Below are 12,824 nucleotides of genomic sequence, written 5' to 3' on the forward strand. Positions count from 1 at the left end.
ATGTATCTCACTATTTAATGCTAACACAGCCCTACCCAGCAGGATGCTCCATAAACCAGATGACTGCTAGAAAACAGCAAAAAGAAAACAAAACAAAAAACACCGTCAAAACCCCACACAATTCTACTAACAGGGCATCTGCCAGTAAGTACTCACAGAACAATATGATCATGGAAAACTTAAACATTGAAAAATTAGTCAATTAAGTTCCCAAAAGGCCAGTCTAGCAGTTTTTTAAACTAAGAGATTAGAGAATAAAACAGTCCAGGCTAAAACCGATCTTAAACCAACCACTACCTTGTAAACACCTTGAATATGATCTTCCATTCAGTGAACAGTCATGCTGTAGAAACATGGGCAGACAAACAAGAAAATCTGTTCGCAAAGCTGAAAGAATAAATAAGAGATGGGCATCTGGTAAACTCTCCCAGAAGAGACTCAGAAATAGACTATTCTATTTCAAAAGCCTTATAATTTGATCTAGGTAAGCAGTGGACGGTGGCTACAAATGAAACAAAGTAACTGCATATCAGTACCAGCAAGTAAACTAGATTTTCTGTTTATTTCACAGTTTATCAGTTTCTTTCAGTTTGTTTCTCACTTTCAGCTTAATTCGGATCTTGGCTTCGCATTTAAAATGCATCCTCATTAAATTATAGTTGCATGTCAATACATATCACTGGGCAACTACTTAATGCTATTAACTTAATTCCCTAGCTATTTAAAACTATTTTTCCTCTTTTTGCCTCACAAAAATAATTTGAGGTAATTCATGCTACAGCACCAATGAAAACTGATTTTCTTTTGTCCTCCAGTAAAATCTGCCTTGATGCTTACAATTATTCACTGTTAATTTCCGGATAAGTTTTGTGCAGAGCAAAGAAAACGGCATAGCCGGAAATCATGACCTTATCTGAATGCAAACTGAACACAGCAGCTGTGTTACTGGCAGAAGACGCATAAGAGACCTCATGCACTCAGAGAGGTTTCCCTCCCTCCACTGCAATCCATTAAATACTGATGCAATTATTGCACAAAAAGCCTTTTTCTTACATGCAGCTCCTTTCGTTTCTGTCTCACTCTGGGTTAGAGGGAGGGGAAAAGAAAAAAAAAAAAAAAGGCGTAGCAGATGGAATGCTGCTGCTCCTCAAATATGCCATGAGAAAATGCCATTTACACCCACGGCCACCTCCTTCGCCATGTTGCTCCCTCCTTTTACATCAAGGCTGAGGAAGAACAGAGAACGAATGAAAAATTTTTGAAAAAATTAAAGTTCAAGCTTTATTCTGTTATAGTCCTGAGAACTAAAAGCATGTGCCAGAGGAGTGATTATGAATTTGCCTCGAGAACTGAGCAGGCAAGTAAAAGCTTGCACCATGCACAGGACAGATGGGCACACAGGTATCACAGCCATCCTTAGAACAGGAGGGAATTTTTCTCCAGCTGTCAGCAGAAAGGGGACAGGAGCAGAGGTGAAAGGATAGTTATTTAGGCTCATGACTGGGTTGAAAATAAGCTGCAATATTTTGGCTTTAGAGTATTGATGTGCAACTTCTCTGAACTCCCCCAATCTGCAGACTGAATCTAAATCGTACCATTATAAAACTTAACTTAAAGGTTAGGGCGTTATTAAAAATCTTGCACATTAAAACTAACATACAAGTTCCATTTTTTCTTTGGCTTTTAGATATGCTCTGATAGAAGGCAAGAAAGTTATATTTCTTTTTATTCCTTTCCCAGCTGTTTTTCTTATCTGGTACACAAACCCAAATGTGCTGAGAAGTCCAGATGTGATGAAAAGCAAATTTTGATACTTTAAAACAAATAAGAAATAAAATAAAAAAAAAGTTTATTCAATGTCTTTGTTTTCAGGTGTCATGTATATAAACATATATAACAAAATATGTCTGAACACACAAGATTAAACATGTATAGCACATGAATAATGCATAACGATATTATATATAGCAGTATATATACACAGTAGTAACAAAGATGATAACATTCCTTTAGTGTCTGTCTCAGTATTCATAACTGCATGAGCCTACTACTATGCCAAATTTAAACATCATCCTTATCAGCCAAAAAACCCAAAAAAGCAAAAAGGAACTAACAAGTTACACGAAAGAACAGTGAAAGAGGAGTGAGCTTTCTGAACATCATTTACTTCATTCTTTTGAAAGCCTGAGATAAAAGTCTGAAGTCCAAATCAGACCTTGCCTAAAGATAAAAATCTTATGCTCTTGAGGCACAGGAACTGAGTTTTAGTTTTACAGATCATGTTTCAGGAATAATCAGAGATCCGGCTCCTACTAAAATCAGCGCAAGTTGGCAGGAAAAGACAGCATCCTGGATGCCACCAGCGCCACCGTTCACAGCCCGTTAGTCACGGGATGCATCCCCCTTACCAAGGGGAGCAGGTTAGGGCACAGCAGCTACCTCTGGCAAGGGCTGCGTGTCAACCCTGCTCGCACATCCTGTGGGTCAGGCTGCCCACTGCAGTCACCACACGGACACAATCACCGGATGGGTAGGATGGCTGGAGGGAAGCTGAGCGGAGAAGTCACAACAACCACCCCCAGAATACTCGCTGCTTCCGTGTGTTCCTACGTTTGTGCACGGCATACTTGAGACTTTACATGAAGAAGTGAGGCCCAATTTAAGCACTGCTACCATGTGGTGTTTGTTCACAGGACAACTTAAAGGTCTCAAAGTACCCACTTATATTTTATAATCTAACAGGCAGGTCCAGGCTGACAGGTTCATCCTTGCAGGTAATACCATCATTATATCATTAGCAAACAATGTATCACTGCCTTACAGGTTAGTAGCCATTTTTACTGCAAAACAAATATGCCATGAACATTTATTAAAGGATAATCCCATAAGTATCCAATAGCCAGTGATGAATTTCCAACACCACATGCGAAAAACAATCCTGAATACTACACACAGAGTAGTCCGCTTAGGTCAAAATAAAACCAGTTTACATTTTAGGGAAGTTACTTATACTGAAATGTAACTTTTCAGTGAAGTCTTTTGTTTGTTTTTAAAAGCTCCAAAAGCACCTCCCAGAAACGCTTAATTCAAGACTGCAGAGAGACCTGGGGAATCTCTGCCTTGCTGCCTGCACACAGTAGAGCCCAGGCACAGGCATTCAGCAATATCCCAGGGCAAAACTAACCTACTTCTGCACTATAAGGGAACAGGGGGGAAGAAAAAAAAAAAAAACCACCACAACCCACAGCTCAAAAACAGCAGGAAAAGCAGCATGTTCTGAATTATTAGTTTCTTACATGTATTATTAACTGGAACAATATTTTGACAGTGATTGTTTGGGATACTCGCCGCTTCATAAATAAGCATAGAAAATCCACGTTAACAGAAGGTATAGAGGTAAGATCAGAATTTAATGAATTTTTGTTCTTACAGCTTTTGAGTTTCCTTTTGTTTTGAAGAAACAAAAACTACAGCCCCAATGTATCCCAAACTGACCCCCCTAAAAAAAATAATAAATAATAAAAATAATAATAATAAAAAAGCAGAGATTGCACAGGGCCTTCAGACTATTTAGAAAATGAACATAATACTTGTGTAGATGAATTGTTTCACAAACCTTGCACTTCATAAAGAATTCATACATCATCTCAAAGAAGACTCAAAATTCAGACCAGTGCTATTAAGACTTCAAATTACTGGATCATGATTGGAAAGCTTAGCACTTCATTTTCATCTGTGGTTAGAAGAGAAACAAAGAACACTGATTTCTGGCTCATATCCAGTTCCTCAACTGTTTTGAATAAGAGAATAATCTTGAATTGCAGTAACCAAAGTTTCTTAAACCTGAAAGCATCCACTATCCAATACCTTGTGTCTTCTAAGCAACCCATTTCCAGGATAGCAGAAGTGATTGGCTCTGCTCTCAGTAGTTTAAAAAAAAAGTTTTGATTTTAATTTAGTCTAATTCCAGTCTGGAAAGTTTGTATATATTATGAACTGGGAATTACTTTTTACATTCACTTTGAAAAAACAAACAAGCCACAGACAATTCCTTCCCAATTTCTTGCAAGTAATTTATATTTTTGACTATGTTCGTTCCAGCTTTAAGGGAAAACACACTTCCAGTTGTAGTGCTACTAAAAATAATAATAATGGCATATCATGTGTCACCTCCTCTTCAGCTTACTCTGTGTTAGACGTCCTTTCACCAAATTTAAGGGGAAAAATACCTTCCCATCTTTTTATGATATAAAAAGACAGTGGAAGAAATATTAACATGAATGAATTGAGAACAGAGTAACATATATTAACATTATTTGCAAATATAAATACAGAAAGAAATATAGGTGCTAGAGAAAGCACGTTTTTCTGTAAAGAGGGAAGTTGCAGTGTTTTCAAATATTTTGTTTAAAAGTTCCCATTACAAGAGTGACTTATGCCTATCACAAGTACCTGTAAAATCAAAAGATATAAAGAATGCAGTCATCTCTGAAATCCAAGGGAACCTCAGAAGCCTCAAGGGAACAGTAACGACATCCAGAAGAAACAGTTAAAATATTCAAGAGAAGCAGATCTGTATCATTAAAGTCATTATTTTGGCCAAACATTGGGACTGTCAGATCTCCCCTACTACCACCATGCCACAGAATCCACAACAACTCAAGAAACTGCCAGGACTTCCACGTGGAGGAGGAGGATACAGTTCCCTACAGAAGGGCATTCTGCAAAGGTGGACACTTCAGCCTGCTTTTCACCACCCATCAGCTCACCAGACACCTGCAATAAGAGCTGGCACCACATCTTAGAGGAGATAGAGCAGCCCAAGGTCAGCTCATGAAAGGGAGCATTTAGGGCAGGACAGTGTGACTGAGGCCCCTGGTCTGCCAGCACATCCCTGCAGCCGTGAAGCTGCTCAGAACCTGCCAGCAGCACCAAAGAGATGATTCACAGCGTGGGATTAGGACAATAAAATTCCTTCATCAACAGCTTGAAGGGCCAACAAGCACACAAAAGCAAGGTAAGACTGTAGCATTCCAGCAGCCCTCTTCTAAGAGATATTCAATGTTTTAGTAGTTCCTTGACTCACCAATAAAGAGCCAAAAGAAACTCGCTGATGCTTCCAGGTCTGTCAAAGCACTGGTGAGGCTCTGCGAGCTGCCCAGCGCACGCAGCGGTGCTCAGCGGCCCCTCGGGCACCACGGCAGCCGTGCCACCGGCAAGCAGCACGGCTCTCAAGCCAGCCTGTCTTCCACCCTGCCAGTGTTTGCACTGGGACATGACACACTGCATGTCCCTGCATGATAACACAAGGCTCTCCAAAGCATTCGGAAGACCTACCCAGCCCCAGCAAGGAGAGCAGGCTAGAGAGCTTGCTGCATTGATAAAAGGTCTAAGAAACTGCAAGATGATTCTTGTTGTCCTCATGAAGCCCTGAGATCATCCCAAGCCATGACAGCTATCAAAGCTGACAGACCCCAGCACGGTACCATACCGACCAAGAATCCTGCAGCACAGCTACTTCTGCTCAAGTCAAACGTAGTTCTGAGCACTGCGGTATTACAAACAACATGACAAAAAAAAAAAGAGGCAAAAGGAAAAGTAAGTTTCATCTGCTCTATTCTTCAGCCTCTTTCTGTAGATGCAAGATAGAAGGCAGAACAGGGTGGGAACAGAGACAAACATGAAGAAAGGCATCACTCACCATTTCCTGAGATGCATATTTGGGGTCTTCGGGATCAACAGACCAATAGCAGTAATCAAAGCTGAATGCCACTATCTTTCCTCTGGAGTCCCAAGTGCTGTCAAGCCTGCTGTCCACCTGAAAACACAGCAAGAGACAGAAATCTCAGTTTGCTTTGAAGATTACCAAAAAGTAAGCATTTTAAAACTAGCAAAAGTTTATGAAGACTATATACTGGGTGTTGGAGGGGAAGGCAAATAATTCACCTTTTTTATTATTTTTACTTTGATTCTTAGGGTGAGAGGGAGGCATCCATAACAGACCTGCTGAAGGGCTTGTGTACTACAGCTAGGGCTCTCCAAGTTGTGTACTGTAATTTCCTGAATCCTCACAACATTATGTTAGGCAGGAGAGCTCTATCATCTCTCTGTATTCCCTCCATGAAACTGAGAAATGACAAATTGCTGCTCTAGGCAAGTATTTCTCCAAGTGAGCTGAAAGAGAACTTTTTTGTGCTTATGGAAACATGAGGGGACACAGCAAAGGACTACCACTATCCAAGCAGTTGAGCTCTTCTGCAGCCAGCCAAAAGTCACAGTCGAGTTCTTCCCCCCATTCCTGTGTGCTAGAAATAAAGTATCTTCTGATTGGAAGCAAAAGGAGTGTTTGTAGAACAGGAGAGGAAACAGATGAAAAGCTGAAATTAGCTGGTATTTAATTGCCAGTTTTGCCCCCCCTTCCCTGCCCCCGCCAAGAGCCACACTTGTTTTGGATTTTTTCAGTGTAGAATTCATAAAATGATTTCTTATATTTAGCATCTAAAATTCAAATAATTTGAAAAAGGTATACATAAAAAGCATATTCACAGATAAACCTTCTTGATAGGGCTGTGTAATTATTTTGCATGCAGACAGGCATACATTCCTGGGCGTCGGGGGGAGGGAGCTTTTATTTATCATAAAGCATCAATAAATAAGGCCCAGAGTATTAATACCAACCAGTGCGATTTTAAGCTTTTTTGGGATAGAACAACATCTTTTCAACTAGCCTGGGAAACTACATATAATTCTACACAGAGCCACAAATGGTGACTGAAACATTAGGAGAATCACACAGACCTTCCTTTACAATCCTGCTCAAGAAGTTTAGAATAAAATAGACAAGCCTATGAGCTTACATAGGAACTATATGTTGCTGTTCTTCTAATCAAAGCAAGAAAGTAATGGATCATAATATTACAAAAAAAAGTGAAAGGAGCCATATGTAACACTGATACAGTCCATAACTTTATTAATAACATTGACATGCTCAACAACATAAGTTTAAAAAAGACTCACTATTAATCAGCCTAAACAGGCTGCTCAACTAGCATAGCCTCAAACCGGGGATAGCAGTGATATTTGTTAGATTAGGGGATAAAAGGCACTCTAAATCCTAACACTGCCATTAACTACAGAGTCTACTGGGAAAAAATGAATTTAGAGGCTCATTTAACAACCTTTTTGCAAATCAAGAAAAAGTGAAAGAGGGGAAAAATAATTTACAGTTATCCTTGAAGTAAAGTAGCTTCAAATATTAACAGCATAAATCTAATTTTGTCACATTGAATTAACTACCAGCAAGACTTCCTTTAGCTAGAGCTAACATCTTAATGATCTTCTTGACCATGTTTAATAATGAGGATTTTTTTAGGTTAATACCTTTTTATGCAGTTACCTTCTACTTTCTTTTATTTCTCCTGCCCATCAGGAAACACAGTCACCTAATCACAGAGTAGCTGCATGTTTATTAAAGTAAAATATTATAGCTTTTTGCCTGATGCAAGGAGACATGCAATACATGCCTGTACCTTACAAATTTGAAAATAGCTTCTGACAAAGCTTCTCATTTCTTAAAACACAACGCACCATTATCCCAAATAAAATTATGGGAACATAAGCATACAAACACTTGATCCAGACTAGTTTAGACCAGTGTACGAACAATTACAGACCACATACCCTTAGCTTGTGCACAAAACAAACTCCCTCTTCACAAGACTCACCAGGGGAAAAAAAACATCAAGCCCCAAAGCAGCCCAAGGCCAGCTCTTGTACCTCTATATCATCCCAGTTAGATGAGTGACCAGCAGCAGGAGCCTTCCACTCTACCACCATCTCCCAGCACCCCAAAGAGGCCTCTTTAAAATGGATTTTCTTCTTTAAAAGAAGCACGGGTCTAACAAGGCTCAGCTGGACCCAATTACACAGCCTCAGGGCTACGGCCTCCACCTGCTCACTGAGGCCCTCCCAGCTGGGGCCAATAACTGAGCAACCCAGATCCGCACATTTGTCTTGGTCACCAAAGCATTTCTTAAGAAAATAAAAATGAACAGACAACAATATAGCCAAACAGGAAAAGTTATTTGGAAATCTTTATCACATGTGTAAGGAACTGGGGAAAATTATTTTGGAGAGTTAGCAAATCTCAAACTCTGAAAATACAACCCTTCAATATTTTACTTTTTTTTTTTTTTTTTCTTGGAGAAAATGGCCTAGCAGTTTAGAATGGTGCTATGATAGTCAGGTTTTCTGTCCATATCTCACTCTTTATTCCATAGCTTATTTACAGCCCTGGATACCCCTGGACAGAGAAAGGTCTTCATGCCCAGAAGTAATCACTTGCACCTGATCATGATAAAGAAGTGATCATTACAAGTTACTTGAAGGCCTGGTTTTAGTGAAAACTTTGGCCTACCGATGGCAATTCCATTGGCACAAGTGTTGTTATTCTGATTTTAAACTAGCAAATTCTACAAAAAGCAGTGCCTGAACATCAGTCACAATAAAGAAAGGAACCACAGATCATAAACAATACTTTATATACGTGAGAGAGATCTCCAAACTGAATTTCCCCCGGCTTATGTCTTTAAGAGAAAATATCTAGTGTCAATACAAAAAAAATATATATACATTTATAATGGAAAAGGGTAAGAAGATCAAATGAATTCATTCAACTTTTGAACCAACCATCTAAAACTACTGAATTGCTTGCAGCTGTAAAGAGAAAGAGGTAAGTAATTTAACACATTTGTCTTTACAGAATCTCCACTTACCACAATCTTGGTAAGCCCACAGGTCATTTATTTGCTTTTGAAGCAGAAAAATGTTAGACAATATAAAATTGCTCTATTCCTATTCTATTAATTCCTTGGAGCAGCATGGCAGCTTTAAGGATCCCCAGAGTCTAAAACATGAGGTTGATGCCCATGCAAGCTGGGTTGTATTAAGCTTATTCTTACAGCTCTCCCCCATTTGCCAAGGCCTGAACTGGAGCTGAACACATATTGCTCCATTTCACACAAGTAGTTGTACTTTGAGTGCAAATAGGAAAGGAGGAGAAGGAAAAACGGGGAGATAAAATATCCAGATGTTGGTTACAGCAAGATAAGTGCAAAATCCTAAACAATTTACTAACATACTTGAATGATGGCTTGCAGCCAGGGTGCAGCAAATTTGATAAATACAAAATGTAGAAAACAGGGATACCACAGCTGAAAGCTGTTCTATACACACATTCCCTGTCTATACAAAAACACTTTTGTTTCAATCCTAAAACTGTGACAATTAATTTTTTTCCCTGAATACTGGTCAAGCAAATATAGAAAACTGTCACGTGGGAAATCAAGCAAAAAGCATACCTTTATATTTCTGACTTTTGCCACTTTGTCATCAACTTCTACAATCACTTCTCCTCCTTCTGCACTCTCCCTAGAAACAAAACACATTCAAAAATCCATATAAATTATGAAGACAGAGAAAGTTATGTTTCAAAGTCATAAACTCCACAAATCTGCATTTACTTAAAAAAATGCAAATTGAAACAAATTTAACAAATACTCTTGTTTATAAAACACTCTGTGACATCTACTTTATTCAGAATAATTGTCATTAACAAAATCGTCCTGAAATGCAAGTGAACAGGATAGTCCCGTGTGCATTAACGATTAATATATACTATCAACATAAAATTCCCATTGAACACAGTAATCACTGGAATCTACTGCAGCCAGGTTCTACTTCCATAAATGAGCAGCATTGGAAAAGAATGAAAAAATGCGACTAGAGCAAAAGGTTAATTCTGGGCCCGCAGCATCATAACTACTTGAAGATCAGAATGCTCTTATTCACAGGCTTACATGAAGATAAATAAATGAAAAGCATTCTTATTTACAGTCCAAGAGGTATGTTGTTTTGGAGAGTACTATGGGGGAAAAAAAAAAGAAGTAAATACAATTTGGCAAAATCCCAGTCATTTAAAAGTTATTTAAAAGTCACAATTTACAGATGAAGAAAGGACATTATGGATTTTTATATATAGCAAAACAGAAATGAGGAAGAAGAGGTCAACGACCTCCTTATCTGACAGCAGAAAGGCAAAGGATCTCTCTAATCCTGAGAAACTTTTACAGTTTATTTTATACTCTGATAACGAAGCAGCTCTGAAAAACTTCGCAAGCTGCAACTTTACCAAAACACGTGGTTCTAATGATGCCTAATACCTTTGCAAAATTGGGAAAAAAATGGTTTAGAAATAAAATCTTCCTCCTTGTTACAGTCGTGTCATGATTTGTTTAAAGTTAATCTGAAGGGAAAGGCAAGAACAGCTGAGACCAGGTGAATAGGGAGCACATGTTAACCAGATGGCTTGGTATCATCTTGTCAGTTATAAACTGTTAAGTTAAAACAAGAGTGGCAAGATTCACATTCACTCCACCATTCCTCGAGCATTTTAATAAGTGTCTTCTAGCAGATTTCCTGACATTTATACAAAACTCTATACTCCCCCCAATTACACTCTCCTCTCAGTGACTGCTGAGACTAACTAACAACCTGTTTCAAAAACTAAAGTTTTCAGCTTTCAACAACTCGGAGGAAGTACAGAACTTCTTGTCACCTAAAAATATATCTATTTTACAACCCGGAATGAGGGTTTTAAATCTCTTACAGTGTCACATGAACCCACGCCCCGAACATCTCTACTGAAACGCCCTTGCTGTAGAGAGCTTGCAGCACTTCAGCCCCTGGGACATCCTGAGTTAGTCCCCAGGCAGGAGAGGACTGCTCAGAGCAAACCAAACGTGCACCAGCTCCCCTGGGGTACCTGCCACACAGAGCAGCAAAGGAGGCTTGGGCTATCTAAGGGAGAAACTTGCACGAGACGTTTAACCTGCATGGGGGCAATTTCCTGGATTTGCACAGGTAACGAGTTTGGGGTCTTCCCTGACCACCTGGAAATCTCTGCCATGTAAGATAACGGACAAAGCTGACACTTCTGTATTGGACCAGATCAAAGAGATGGGGCGTTCTGACAGGCAATTTTACCAGAATTTATTAACAGCAAGAGACAGACAAATCTGGAGGGACCCCGGGTTCTCCTTTCAGGGGGGCTTGCTTCAGTGGCACGTACTCCATTGCCTGTTCCTCCTGTCTTTCCACGTCTCCAGAACGATCTGGAGATTTTTCTTTCACAATTTTTCTTTCCAATCTCCACAGCTAATCTATGCCGTATGCCACTTTTTTTATTTATTCAGAACTTGAACAAAAGCAGGTGGACATAGATAGGGTTATCAAAAAAAAAAGAAAAAAAAAGTACATACTTGATTTCACATTTCAAATCAATGCAGAAGTTCAAAGAATAGGTCACCGTACGTTGCTTTTAAATATTTAAAAGCATATTTTTCCCTTAACCTCATTTCTGAAGCAGCTGAATTGTTCTGGGCGAAGTTTAAATGAAACGAAATAGGAATATCTAGCCTGAGGCAGGCCTTCATGCATTGAAGCCTTTTACCCATATGGTTAAAATCTGGTAAAACTTTAAGTAGCTTCACGTGCCAGGGTATTATAATCCCAAATAAAAGGCAACCTCAGTAACAAGCAGAGCAACCCAGCCCTATTATTATCATAATTAAATGAAACTCCTTGCCCACAGGCCTACAAACAAATGACTTCGCGGAGTGGGTTTTAGCCACTCAGTGTCCTCCCAGATGAAAAGCATTACCGCAGATTCAAGATGAAAGAAGTTCCAAACATCAGACCTTCACTATGATAAATTTAAGATACAAAACCAGTACCATAGAAGCAACACAAAACTACCACGCTGTCTTCTACCCCAGGGTAACAGTGACTCCTCACACACACACACCAAACCCTCTGCTCAGCGCAGCAGCCAGGTAACTTTGCTCAAGTCTGGCTGCAGATTCACAGGACACTTAACGTATTTTAACCGCAGGCTGTTGCTGCAAGGGCCGTTTTCCCTCCTCCTTCTCCTCTAGCACTGGATCTAGCAATCCTGCACACGTGCAATGACACGGATCGGCTGTGATCAGAAAATGAACCCACTAAAACAACTGCTCCATGTGCCACAGGGCTGGTGAGCTGCTCCAGAGCAGCCAGCAGTGCTCACACGGTTGCTGAAGCCAGAGCAAGGGAAGGGGCAGGAACACGCAGTGCTGGGAATAGAGGCCCTTCCTTTCTGCAGCAGCTTACACCTACAGCACTGAGCATATGGTAAAACCAAAACCCCTGCTCTGCAAACCCAGCGTTCATCCTCCTGTAAATACGTGTTTATTTCATGCCTCATTCAGGTACAAACCAGAGAATTTGGGAAAAGGAGACTCTGTTTCAACAACTAAAGCGCAAGAGGCAAAGCACATTCACAGCTGTTCTAGACGTCCTGACCTTAAATTCAGATTACAAACACTACAAGAAGGTCTTTTAGCATCATTTTTGTCAGTACATCCTTACAGATGTCCATACCACAATTTGCAGTTGACCAATAAAACAATCCTCATGCCTTAAGAATGGGTGCATTACTCCACAGGTAGGAAAGGTGTGTTTACAAATAAAATCAACCCTGAAGTGCACCTCTCTTGTAACAGATGTGAATTCTGCTCCTCAGAGGTCTCAGTGACCTTAACATTTAGTTTCTCCATCCCCCTTTTATCCCTCCTTTTCTAAAACTTCATGGTATGTTTGCAAAATGCCCCTCTCCTGCTAAATTAGTTGGCGTGAGAAGTTGTTACCTGTACAAAGAGCTGCAGAAAGACCATTTGATGCTACATGGTCCAAGAAAAGACCTGGATCATCCCAGATACTGAAAGTTC

At 39.8% G+C, this 12,824-nt stretch overlaps 1 protein-coding gene across 1 annotated transcript in view; it reads right to left on the minus strand.

Moving 5' to 3' along the window:
• Nucleotides 1-12,824, minus strand: part of STARD9 (StAR related lipid transfer domain containing 9) — an 83,211-nt gene that overhangs the window by 65,874 nt on the left and 4,513 nt on the right. The window contains 2 exon segments of the mRNA XM_088520461.1: nucleotides 5,702-5,818; nucleotides 9,360-9,429. Of these exon segments, the coding sequence (XP_088376587.1) occupies nucleotides 5,702-5,818; nucleotides 9,360-9,429 (187 nt within the window).

The sequence above is a fragment of the Tinamus guttatus genome, unplaced genomic scaffold (assembly GCF_059628265.1).
Source record: "Tinamus guttatus ecotype Peru unplaced genomic scaffold, ASM5962826v1 Tinamus_guttatus_pri_ptg000089l, whole genome shotgun sequence".
Taxonomy (NCBI): Eukaryota; Metazoa; Chordata; class Aves; order Tinamiformes; family Tinamidae; genus Tinamus; species Tinamus guttatus.